At 48.1% G+C, this 12,919-nt stretch overlaps 1 protein-coding gene across 5 annotated transcripts in view; it reads right to left on the bottom strand.

The window, feature by feature from the left end:
• Positions 1–4,970: 4,970 nt before the first annotated feature.
• Positions 4,971–12,919, bottom strand: part of DHRS7B (dehydrogenase/reductase 7B) — a 67,504-nt gene continuing 59,555 nt past the window's right edge. For 2 of the 5 annotated variants that reach the window (XM_031010824.3, XM_004042093.5), the window contains exons 6-7: positions 9,357–9,509; positions 6,776–7,273 (exon numbers count right to left, since the gene is read on the bottom strand). In XM_031010824.3, the coding sequence (XP_030866684.2) occupies positions 7,068–7,273; positions 9,357–9,509 (359 nt within the window). In that variant the 3' untranslated portion in view covers positions 6,776–7,067. Of the gene's footprint in view, positions 5,456–6,775; positions 7,274–9,356; positions 9,510–12,919 lie in introns of those variants that run through there. The other 3 variants (XR_010133831.1, XR_010133832.1, XM_019028442.4) reach the window with 3 other exon arrangements.

Genomic DNA, 12,919 nt, shown 5'->3' on the forward strand with positions numbered 1-12,919 from the left:
ACATGGAAGGAGCAGGTGCCGTGGTAGCCACCCTGCCCTGCTCCTAGCTGCGGCCCAGTGTTACCACTTACAGCGACGACAAGCCTAGATCCAAGGTAGTCCTGGGGCCAAACTCCGCCCAGGAGCAGTCTCCTGACTCACCTTGGCCTCATCATTCCGAAGGCCAGCACTGCCACCATGCTGTTCAGGAACATGGTAGGATAAGGTGACGAGGCTTGGAGGCCTTTGGGTGTCCACTTGGGTTCACGTGGGGAACTCTGGGCTCCAGGATCGCTCTTCAGAGATCTGAACACCTGTGTTTTCTTTGAAGCACCAAAACTCTTCCTGCTGTGGACCATGAGTTTATTAACCCATTGCCCTAGGCTGACAGAAGAGCCCTCAGAGCAATCTTGGAAGCACCCCCTGGCCTCAGTGCTCGCTGTTCCACAGGAGCCAAGCCGGTGCTTCTCCCTCACACCAGAAGGTAGACTGTGTCACCTGCCACATTTCCTCTAAGGCAGGGGTGGCCAGTCTTTTTTTTTTTTTTTTTTTTTTTTTGAGACGGAGTCTCGCTATCGCCCAGTCTGGAGTGCAGTGGCGCGATCTCGGCTTACTGCAAACTCCGCCTCCCGGGTTCATGCCATTCTCCTGCCTCAGCCTCCCGAGTAGCTGGGACTACAGGCGCCCGCCACCATGCCCAGCTAATTTTTTTGTATTTTTAGTACAGACGGGGTTTCACCATGTTAGCCAGGATGGTCTCGATCTCCTGACCTCGTGATCCGCCCGCCTCAGCCTCCCAAAGTGCTGGGATTACAGGCGTGAGCCACCGCGCCCGGCTGGGGTGGCCAGTCTTGACTTCCCTGTGCCACATTGGAAAAGGAATTGTCTTGGACCACACATAAAATACACTAACGACAGCTGATGAGCTAAAAAAAAAAAAAAAAAAAAAAAAAATCACAAAAAAATAATGTTTCAAGAAAGTTTACAAATTTGTGTTGGGCCACATTCAAAGCCATCGTGGGCTGCATGAGGCCCGTGGGCTGCTGATTGGTGATTGGACAAGCTTGCTCTAAGGCCTTGGGTAAATGGGAAATTCTCTCTTCCACAAAAAGGCTGGGGCGTCTGTCTTCACTTCTGCCTTCCTAAAGCCCCATTCATCCCTGGAGAGCCACATGGCACCTCCTTCTGAAGGCCAGTCTTGTTTTGTTTTGTTTTGTTTTGTTTTTGAGACAGAGTCTTGCTGTCACCCAGGATGGAGTGCAGTGATGTGATCTCGGCTCACTGCAACCTCCACCTCCCGAGTTCAAGTGATTCTCCTGCCTCAGCCCCGAGTAGCTGGGACTATAGCTGTGTGCTACCATACCTGGATACTTTTTGTATTTTTAGTATAGATGGGATTTCGCCTTGCTGGCCAGGCTGGTCTCTAACTCCTGGCCTCAAGTGATCTGCCCGGTTCAGCCTCCCAAAGTGTTGGGATTACAGGCGTGAGCTGCCGTGCCTGGCCAGGCCAGTATTTAAGAGACAGCCAAAGTGGTTTCTCACCTAGTTTTAAAGTCCCCATCAGGAAGACCTGATGTCGCAGAGTAATGAAAGGGTGCGTGGGAAGGATTCACGAGGGGTGATTGGGCCATTTTTTGTAGGGGAGATTCAGACCTTTTAAGGATTTTAAAAGGGACTCACGGCCCACAAAAAGTTTAAGAAACTTTGATTTAATTCCAAGAGATTTAGAAATAACTTATCACTCAGTTGAGTGCTGGGGGCATGACGGTGTTGGGTGTGCACCACTTTTTACGTGGCAGTCTCTGGGCACCTGGAATAATGGTAAAGAGGGAACTGCCTTAGCCACACAACTGATCCCGTAAAAACATGCCTCATCTTGACAGCAGTGTGAGTTGAAATGCAGCTGCCCATGACCCCTCAGGTGTCTGAGTCCTGGCATCTGAGCCTGCTGGGCAGGTTTTTGGTTTTTTTTTTTTTTCTTAATAATGCCCAGGTTTGGAAAGGGAGCCCCATACCTGGCCTGGAAGTGCTCTGCCAACAAGTTAGATTTCATGGGGGAATTGACTAGAAGGCACAAGCTGGACAAGCCAGACAAGTCGAGGCAACCTCAAGTCAGCTGAGCAGGAGCCCTCCCCCGAAGTAGAAACCAGCTGCAAACGGGTAGCTCTTCTACCATTTCCCAAGCTGCACTGAACCAAGTGATTCTTATTGGATGTATTAACCTAGATTCTGAAATGCCATCTTAGTTACATGGCCCCTGGCCAGGGAGATGGGGATGAGGTGCTGGTGCGGACTGCAGGCAGGGGTTTCGTGTGCCTGAGGCTGGCAGCAAGGAGAAGTGCGCCTCCCTTCCCACTGTCAGTGCTGACTTCTCTGTTCCTGCCATTGTCCTTGCTAGATGATCAGTCATGGCAGAGCTGCTGACAAGTTGCTTATGGTCATCTGTGATATGCGACAGTACTTCTCAAGAAATAGCATTTGAAGGCTGAGTGCAGTAGCTCATGCCTGTAATCCCAGCACGTTGGGAGGCTGAGGCAGGAGGACCATTAAATACTTGAGTCCAAGAGTTGAGGACCAGTCTGGGCAACATAACAAGACCTGTCTCTACAAAAAAAGACAAAAATTAGCCAGATGTGGTGGTACGCAAATGTGGTCTCAGCTACTCAGGAGTCTGAGGAGGGAGGATCATTCAAGCCTGAGAGGTTGAGAATGCAGTGAGCTGTGATCTTACCACTGCACTCCAGCCTGGGCAACAGAGTGTGACCCTGTCTCCAAAAAATAATTTTTTTTTTTTGAGATGGAGTCTCTCTGTTGCCCAGGCTGGAGTGCAATGGCGCGATCTCGGCTCACTGCAGCTTCCGCCTCCCAGGTTCAAGCAATTCTCCTGCCTCAGCCTCCCGAGTAGCTGAGATTACAGGGTGCCCGTCACCACGTAGAGATGGGGTTTTGCCATGCTGGCTAGGCTGGTATTGAACTCCCGGCCTCAGCCACCTGCCTCGGCCTCCCAAAGTGCTGGGATTACAGGCGTGAGCTGCCGCGCCTGGCCAATTTGTTTTTCTGTTTTTTAAACAGTATTCGGTAACTGCCAAGAAAAAGCAAAGGCCAAGTTACCAGGGCCCTCCTGTGCAAAGTCCACTTAAATGAGTCCCACATGGACCACTTTAGGGACTAGGTTGTGTCATTAAGCTAGTAAATTAGTTTTAGCTACCCATCCCCACCCAATTTCAGAGAAGAGCGAACAGCCGTTATGTAAAAGGACAACTGATCAAACTGGATCTCCCCGTTCCAGTCTGTCAGCTGCCTCCAAAGTTTTCACATCTGGTGCAGCAGCTGCTGGGCCCTGAGGGAAGGAAGGGAGACTTGCTGGGAGGTGGGCAGGGTGCCCAGGGCTGTACACTATTTTCTTCGATTCACTAATCGGCTGCGGCCCCTCTACACTGCATGGAGATGCTGCTGTTTGGAAAAGCTAATTGGTTTTATTTTTTCGTCTCTGGTTTTGGCATGATGTGAAACACCAAGGGGCTTAAAGAGCAAAGTGGAAAGTGTCTTTGAACTTCATCAGATATCTGAAGGCAGAACCAATTAAAAATCGTGCTTTTTAGACCTCCCCAGCAGAATTTAAGGATGAAAGAGAAAGGGGCAAAAACCCTCTAAAGACAGAAAAGAGAAAGTGGAATGGCAGCATCGTTAACCCTGCTGGCAAACGTCCATATTCAAACACTGGTTTGAAAATCCAAGAGCAATGAAGGTTGCTCAAAGGCCATCAGCTGAACCGGGCTGTGGCTGGGCTTCTTGCTTTGGAGCAATGCACGTGGGGCTCACCCACAGGAAGTCACTTCAGCTGCTAAGTTGGGACAATTCTAAAGGCTAAGTCCCACATTATCCAAACCATTGCTGTCTCCAGGAAGGGACACTGAACTCCAGCGACCCAAGACAACTGTAGGAGCAACATGGACATGAAAGAGCATAGCTGCAGGCCCTTTTAGTCCTCAGCCTCTGAGGCCAAGAAGAGCGTCTGTCTGGTGTTGGTGTGACTTTAACAGGTCCCTTCTGGGACTTGCCAACCTCCTCCTCAAGAACAGTGGGCCTCAGACTCTGCCTTTGGCAAACAGCTTTATTTAGCTAGATTTTAATAATTCTTCAGTTTGTGTTAGTTTCTATTTATATGGCAAAATTATAAAGTTTATAAAGTTAAGTTTTAGAAAGTGATTTGAGGTTTTTAGAATGTTGGGTAAGTAAACAACCAATAATATTGACATCTGGCTGGTCTAGCACGTCAATCTCCAGTTGCTAACCACTTTATTTAATTGGGAGGAAATAAACTTTAGAAATGAACTTGACCTACTCAGTAAGCCTCAACCATGTATTTTTAATAAATTAGAAAGGTGGTAGCCAGGCATGGTGGCACACACCTGTAATCCCAGCTACTCGGGAGACTGAGGCAGGAGAATCACTTGAAGGTGAATCACAGGAGGTGGCAGTTGCAGTGAGCTGAGATCACGCCATTGCACTCCAGCCTGGGCGACAAGAGCGAAACTCCCATCTCAAAAAAGAGGCCGGGTGCGGTGGCTCACGCCTGTAATCCCAGCACTTTGGGAGGCTGAGGCGGGCGGATCACGAGGTCAGGAGATCAAGGCCATCCTGGCTAACATGGTGAAACCACATCTCTACTAAAAATACAAAAAATTAGCCGGGCGTGGTGGCGGGCGCCTGTAGGAGGCTGAGGTGAGAGAATGGCATGAACCCGGGAGGCGGAGCTTGCATTGAGCAGAGATCATGCCACTGCACTCTAGCTGGGCAACAGAGCGAGACTCTGTCTCAAAAAAAATGAAAAAGAAAGACAGGCTGGGCACGGTGGTTCACACCTGTAATCCCCGCATTTTGGGAGGCCAAGGCCGTCTCAAAAAAAAAAAACAAAAAAGAAAAAAAAAAACGTGAAAGCAGGTGTTTGTTCTGGCTGCAATCCAACCAATTACAGCTAACAGGTGGTATGTAGGTTAAGAAATCTTTAATGCTAGCCCAAGCTCCATGCACCCCAGCTGTGAGTCAGAACACAATGGCCCCAAAACCAAAAACCTCAGCAACATATGTGATGTTCCCATCTTCTGATGACAGAGTACACAGTTGGTAAACCTGCATTCCTTTGACACACATCAACCTCCAGTTGCTAACCATGTTATATAATGGAGAGGAAAGGACAGCACCTGGACACCAGGTGTCTCTGAGTGTGGCAGCCAACAGCATCCAAGGAGAAATGTCCTCTCGTTTCCATCTAAAGGGAGAGCGCCCTTCGTTGCTGCCATTTCCTGGAAACCTGCTGTGTGCTCGGCACTTTCATTCAACCTTAGACTCGGGCTGAGCTTTAGACAGGTGCTGCTGCTGTCTCAGTTCCAGCTCTTGCCTGGGTCTACTGTCTCCAGTGTGAACACTAAGGAGACCCTTCTCTTCCATGTCAGGAGGGAGGTTGACAATTTACCTGGAAAATGAAGAACGACCCATCACATCTGTGTCCACATTTTACCCAGAGGCTCCTGGAATGTCCAGGAAGTGTTAGGAGCTGGGACAAGTCTCCAGATCTAATCACCCATTTGTCCTCCTACCACCAGGAAACCTGAAACCCTCTGACACCCTAACCAAAGGCTGGCTGTGGCCATTTTTATCATCTGTCTAGGGCAGCTGTTTAAAATACAAGCTCAGGCCAGGCACGGTGGCTCACACCTGTAATCCCAGTGCTTTGGGAGGCCGAGACAGGCAGATCACGAGGTCAAGAGATTGAGACCGCCTGGCCAACACGGTGAAACCCCATCTCTACTAAAAATACAAAAAATAGCTGGGTGTGGTGGCACGTGCCTGTAGTCCCACCTACTCGGGAGGCCGAGGCAGGAGAATTGCTTGAACCCAGGAGGCAGAGGTTGCAGTGAGCCGAGATTGCGCCACTGCACTCCAGCCTGGGTGACACAGCGAGACTCCGTCTCAAAAAAAATAAATAAATAAAATTTAAAAAAATAACATGTTGCTGACCATGTTATATAATGGTCATAAAATATAGGCTCAACAACGCCAGAGTTGGGATGTGGTGCAAGATGTCGGTATGATGTGCTAGGAGATTTGTAATCCAATTTGGGGAAGTCTACAGTGGACCTACATTTCAATTTTCAGTTTCAATAATAGGAAAAGTTTCCTCCTAAACACTAGAAATGAACTTGACCTACTCAGTGAGCCTCAAGAATGTATTTTTAATAAATCAGAAAGGCAGAAACAGGCATTCTTTCTGGCTATGATCCAACTAGTTAGAGCTAACAAATGGCTCGCTTCCACCAGACCAGGGGCTGCTGTAGAGTCTGCCCAGCTGGCCAATTTAATGGTTTCACTTCTAGAGGATGCACGGTGCCACGCAGGGTCCTCCTCTCCCTTTTGGCTGCTCTCTCTTTAGTAAGTTCACCTTCTGCTTGGAGTGGTGCCTGGCATCCTACAGGGATGTGGTGAGAGTTAAGAGAGAAACAAGAATTCCTATGAGGTGCTAAAGCAGGCATCCCTTGGGATACACCAAATAAGCCATTACATACTGGCCCACTTTTTAAGTTGGATGAGATATCATAGGGACCTGGAAATGGGCGTGACTGCTGACTTCTTGAAACTACAACTTTCTCCCCTCAGTACTGGAGGTGGTCTTTCTGCCACAACAATGAGGTTTAAGTCAAATACAGAAACAACTGGGTCAGGTGACATAACATCTGATTCCAAGATTGAAACTATTTCTAGGAGCTGGCAGGGCGAGAATTCAAAGGACACAAGGTTCTAGTCCTGGAAGACTACAACTCTTACTGTTTGAGATGTTTATTTCTAGTCTTTAGCGTTAAACCCCAGCTCCATATTTATTCCTTAAGTGTTTCCCCTCACCCTGGGAAGAAGCTTGTTGTCGTTTTTGATTGTCCTCTGCCAGCAGATCTGCATGAAATGTGTTTCTTCAGTCTTTCCCACTTGTGAGACAAATCTCCATTAAAATCTCAACAAATGCAACTGTCCCTTGTAGAGTAACCAAGCCTAAGAGTGCTGCTTCTCTGCCCTGGCTCTGGCTGGTCAGAGTACTAGGAGTTCTTGGATTTCCGCTCTTTTCTGGCCCTGGAGGCCATGAGGCTGAAGAAGAGCCCAGGAGCCAGAGTTCGAAGATAAACAGCCAAGGAAGGCAGTAAGTCAGCCAGGATCACATCTTTCTTCTTCTTCCCCACAGCAGCAAGAACATCCTGGGCCACCTCCACAGGGCTTCGGCCCTGGGCTGTGGTGGTGTCCATAACTAAAATAAATAAAACAAAAGAAACACATGAACTTGGAAGCAGAGGTCCCTCTTGAGGAGTGGAGCTGATGTGAGCCGTCAGGTCAGCCTGCTGCCTTACCCACCATGAAGCTCTTCCCAGGGCCAGGAAGCCAGTGGTGTGCCACCATCCCTGATGATTCCATGCTCCAAGGAAAGAGGGAACCATTTTGCAGCTGGATGTGGGTTAGTGCGGGAAGCGAGAGGTGGGTGAGATGTGGAAACAAGGTAGACTGAGGATCCCAGTTAGGGCTTGGAACCAAAGTGAGTCTGTCTGCCTGGTGCTCCACAGCAAAGGCACAGGGCCAGCCCGGGGTGGGGGCTTCAGAGTGAGCCCCTCACACCGCACCTGAAAAGCAGCTTCCTGACCTGGGAAACGTGTGCCTATTAGAACAACCAAAGACTAAGGGATGTTGTGCCACCTCATTTATCTTGGGTAGCTTGGCTTCAGAGTGGCCAGAGGTGGGTGGGGACTATTGACCCCCATATGCACAAGCTCACTGAGTCAGGAGCAGACAGATGTCCCTGTTCTCGATGTCAAGTATTAATTGGATAAGAAACAGGAAGAAGTCCTTAGTTTGTTTTAGGTGTTAGAAGGGACAGCTGGGAGAGATTAGGAGGCGGTGTTAGATTAACGGCAACTGATGTTCCTTCTATCCTAGTAATTTGACAATTTTGCCCGCAAAGTAGGACCAGCTGGCAGGCACACAGGAGCGGCCACTAGCACAGACCATGTGAAACCACTTTTTTTTTTTTTTTTTTAAAGACAGGGTTTCGCTCTGTTGCCCAGGCTGGAGTGCAGTGGCACAATCATGGCTTACTGCAGCCTCGACCTCCTGGGCTCAAGCAATCCTCCTGCCTCAGCCTCCTGAGTAGCTAGACTACAGGTGGTGCCACCATGGTTGGCTAATTTTCGTATTTTTTGTGGAGGTTAGGTCTTGCACTATTGCCCAGACTGGTCTCAAACTCCTAGGCTGAAGTGATCCTCCTGACTTGACCTCCCAAAGTGCTGAGATTTCAGGTGTTGACCACAGTGCCTAGCCATATGAAACCACTCTTAAGTTGTCCAGATTGCCTGAGCTCCCTCACCAATGTCTGTTCTGTGTTTTTGTTAATGCAGAAAAGTAGGAAGTTTTGGATTACAGCTTATTTTTAAATGCCGCAGAGATAATTTTTTAAGTGGTATCTTCTAGGTATAAACAGGTGTAAAGCTGTATGAAGCCCCATGCCTCTGTATAGAGTCTACTGTGGGGAAAACCAGACCTGCTGTGTGAGAGAGCAGCTGCTGCCAGGACATGGGCAGTCTTGGTTCAGGCCTGGCTGGGCTGGGCGCAGGACCATGAGGCCCCTGGCAGACATCACAGCACAAACCCCAAGAGCTCACTTCAGGGAGGAGGACATGGCAGGACAGCACTGGAGGGGTGAGCAGGCCCTGTTCCAAGCATGGGGAGGTAGCACCAGCTCCAAGGGCTCCAGTGATCGTGGGCACACTGGTCTCTGCTTGGCCTGAGCCTGCATGCTGGGGCCAGCTGCTCTGCCCGCGAGTGGTGACTGCAGGTCAGCTCTGCACTGTCTTCAAATGAGACAAGATGAAGGTGCTGAGACTGCTGCACTCGGCCTCACCCTGAAGACTGGCCCTGAATCAGTCATTTCTCAAGCCTATGGGACAGAGACAGACCATCAAACACCCTACACTTGCCATGAGGTCAATTCACTCAATCCCGATGCCGATAATACTCCTTGGACTCGGGATCTGCGAATGGGTTAGTTGGAAGTCTGTTGGCATTTCAGCTTGGCAACTTCCTTTTAGCCCTTGAGTCCTGCCCACAGAGGTCCTGTTCTGAATGCTGCAGTGGGGACGTTCACACTAAGGGTAGGCCATGGTGGGGTAAAAGAAGATTATTCAATAGTCCATATCTAGAACCAACACCTCTGTCAAGTTTTTTTCACTTTAAAAGTTCTATTCCAAATGAAAATGACCAAAGAATCACTGAAGTAAGAGCAGCATGTCTCACTGTGGCTGACCGACAGATTTTCATAGGAGAAAAGAGAAACCGGGCCTCACCTCCATACCTAGATCCATCCGCGGTGATGGCATTTACAGAGAGGTTGGTGTGGATGTAGCCGGGGCTGATGACGGTCACCTCAATTTCATACTGTTCCATCTCGGCACGCAGACAGTCAAAGAAAGCCTGGGTTGCGTGCTTGGAGGCTGCATCTACACATGTGGACGGAGAGGCAGGTGAGTGAGTGCGCTGGGGTGGGCATGGCCTGGTGCCCAACTATTCACTACCATTCACGCTCTCTGTTTTGAAAACCTGGTTTTTTTTATTTGTGATCGTCTTGCTATGTTGCTTAGGCTGGACTCCAACTCCTGAGCTCAAGTGATCCTCCTGCCTCAGCTGGGACTGCAAGCGTGGGCCACTGTGCCCAGCTTTAAAACCTGGTTTTATTATTTAAGATTACAGTATTATAACAATGTTCATTTCCTGACTTTGAGAAGTGTACTGTGCCCTTGTTCTTAGGAAACAAACTGAAATAGGAATAAATGAGCATCATGTCTCCAGTTTCCTTTCAAATGGTTCAGGAAAAAAATTATAAATTATATACACATATAGTTTTATATATATTATAAACGGTATATATGCATATACACAGAGAGAGAGAATAAGATAAAGGAAATAAGGTAAAAGGTTAACAGTTAGGGAATCTGCATGAAGGGTGCATGGGAGTGATTTGTGCTGTTCCTGCAACTTTAAGTCTGAAGTTATTCCAAGTTAAAAATTAAGCTGGGCGCGGTGGCTCACACGTGTAATCCCAGCACTTTGGGAGGCCAAGGTGGGCGGATCACAAGGTCAGGAGATCAAGACCATCCTAGCTAACACGGTGAAACCCCGTCTCTACTAAATATACAAAAAAAATTAGCCAGGCTTGGTGGCGGGTGCCTGTAGTCCCAACTACACGGGAGGCTGAGGCAGGAGAATGGTGTGAACCCGGGAGGTGGAGCTTGCAGTGAGCGGAGATCGCGCCACTGCACTCCAGCCTGGGCGACAGAGCGAGACTCCATCTCAAAAATAAATAAATAAATAAATAAATAAAAGTTAAAAACAAAAAAAACTGAATGACTACTGGGTAAAACATTCAAATAGTACATAAAAGGACAGAAAGTAAAAAAAAAGAAAGTCCTCCTGTCTTCCAAATTCCATTCCTAGAGATAATCAGTGCTAACAGTTTCCCAGAATTTTTGTTTAATTCTATTTTGGTTTTCTTTTTTTTCTTTTTTTTTTTTTTTTGAGACAGAGTCTCGCTCTGCCACCCAGGCGGGAGTGCTGGAGTGCAGTGGCACGATCTTGGCTCACTGCAAACTCCGCCTCCCGGGTTCACACCGTTCTTCTCCCTCAGCCTCCCGAGTAGCTGGGACTACAGGCACCCGCCACCACGCCCGGCTACTTTTTTGTATTTTTTAGTAGAGACGGGGTTTCACTATGTTAGCCAGGATGGTCTGGATCTACTGACCTCGTGATCCACCAACCTCAGCCTCCCAGAGTGCTGGGATTACAGGCGTGAGCCACTGCACCCGGCCTTCTGTTTTGTTTTTTTAGAGAAGGCATATTCTCTGTTACCCAGGCTGGAGTAGAGCTATGATCATAGGATCATAGCTCCTTGCAGCCTCGACTTCCTGGCCTCAAGCAATCCTCCCACCTCACCCTCCCAAAGCACTGGGATTACAGGAGTAAGCAGCCATGCCCAGTGATTTTTAAAAAATATATTCTATGTATATTCATGTGATTTTACACATTTTATATTTTATATATATATATATATATATATATATATATATATCTTTTAATACAGAAATGAACTCTTACCTATTCTACTGTTCCTGCAAGTAGCTTTCTTCACCTGGTGGCAGGTTGGACAGCTCCCATGCTGGCCCTGCAGACCTGCCATGTAGCTGTGGCTGCCTAGTCCTCCCCAGTGAGTTACCAAGTGACAGAATTGGCCCCATCAGTGGGCCTTCATAGGTGTAAAAAATCCAAACCTGCCTTCTTATGTCTCATTTTGACAAATGTCCAGGCAGCGGCTTTTCATCTAGAAGAGCTATAGAGCTTACTCCACCTGCAAGAAACAGAGCTGTGCCTGCTCTCGAGCAAGGGCTTCACAACCCAGTAAAAGGTGCTCTGAATGGGAACACAGTGACCCTATAATGACATTCCTGGGAAACACACCAGCGTCTCCACAGTAAATCAGTTTCCTCCAATTCAGAATTGTAAATGTTTTAGCCTTAGGAAAGAAGGGGCATCCGTCAGCTAAGGAAACAGGAAGACAGAAAGAAAGGAAGTGTCGCAGCAAGTCACATGAGGCAGTTCAGCAGTGTCTGAGCTTGCTGCAGTGCCTTGCTGGGCCTGCTCCATTGGTTTGGGGCACAGTTGCTGGGGGCTGGATGAGTTGGCTGTGGGTGGATGGAGAGGACTGCTCCTATCAGCCATGATTCCAAGAGTACAGCCCAGGCTTGGGGACAGGGAAGAGTGGGTTATCATGTAAGTCCCCAAAACAGAAGGCTACACTCTGACAGCTGGGTCTCCCCAGAGCTCTCAGGCTGTGAGTTCTCAGCCAGGCTGTGCTGACCTCGCCGCTGGCCACATCACTTACCCTGCCAGTGTGAGGCCCAGTACTAAGGACACTGTGGATCACGTGACTTGGTCTTTACTTTAGCAGTGTGACAGAGAAAATGCCGTTCTCCCCATTTTATAGGTGAGAAGGCCGCTACTTATCTGAGTTAACCAACTTGCCCAAGAGGCACTCCATATTCAGCCTGGTTATTATAAAGCTGAATACGGAGACCAACCATTGTATGCCTTACTGCAGTCAGCAGGCCAGACAACAAAAATCAGTGGTATTACTATAAATCAAAGCAAAACTTGAAAATAATTTAGTATAAAGAACTCCAGCTGGGCGCAGTGGCTCATGCCTGTAATCTCAATGCTTTGGGAGGCTGAGGTGGGCGGATCACTTGAGGTCAGGAGTTTGAGACCAGGCTGGCCAACATGGTGAAACCCTGTGTCTACTAAAAATACAAAAGTTAGCCAGGTGTGGTGGCACACACCTATAATCCCAGCTACTCAGGAGGCTGAGGCAGAAGAATCGCTTGAACCCGGGAGGCGGAGGTTGTAGTGAGCCGAGATCGCACTACTGCACTCTAGCCTGGGCGAGAAGAGCGAAACTCTGTTTCCAAAAAAAAAAAACCTCTTTACCCTGATTTACCTATTATTAACATTTTAACTCATTTGCTTTATCATTGATGATTCTATATAGAATTGTTTTTTCCTGAACCATTTGAGAAGCCTTAGATGGCTGTCCTATCCAAAGTTGAAAGAGAATATTAACAAACAGGGAAATCATGCATGTACAAGCATGTATGATGATTGTAAATCTCACTAATATGTAAGGAAACAGGATCAGAATAGTTAAGTAATGTGTCCAAGAAAATACAACCAGAACCAAAAGGTAGAGCTGGGATCCAGATCTTGGAAGAAAGAATAAACTGTGTTACACTCTCAGTTCACAGCTGGCCCTATAGTGTCATGGAACTGGATGTTTGTGGCTGCCCTTGCAAAGTGCTGCAGC

Source organism: Gorilla gorilla, chromosome 4, assembly GCF_029281585.2.
Source record: "Gorilla gorilla gorilla isolate KB3781 chromosome 4, NHGRI_mGorGor1-v2.1_pri, whole genome shotgun sequence".
Taxonomy (NCBI): Eukaryota; Metazoa; Chordata; class Mammalia; order Primates; family Hominidae; genus Gorilla; species Gorilla gorilla.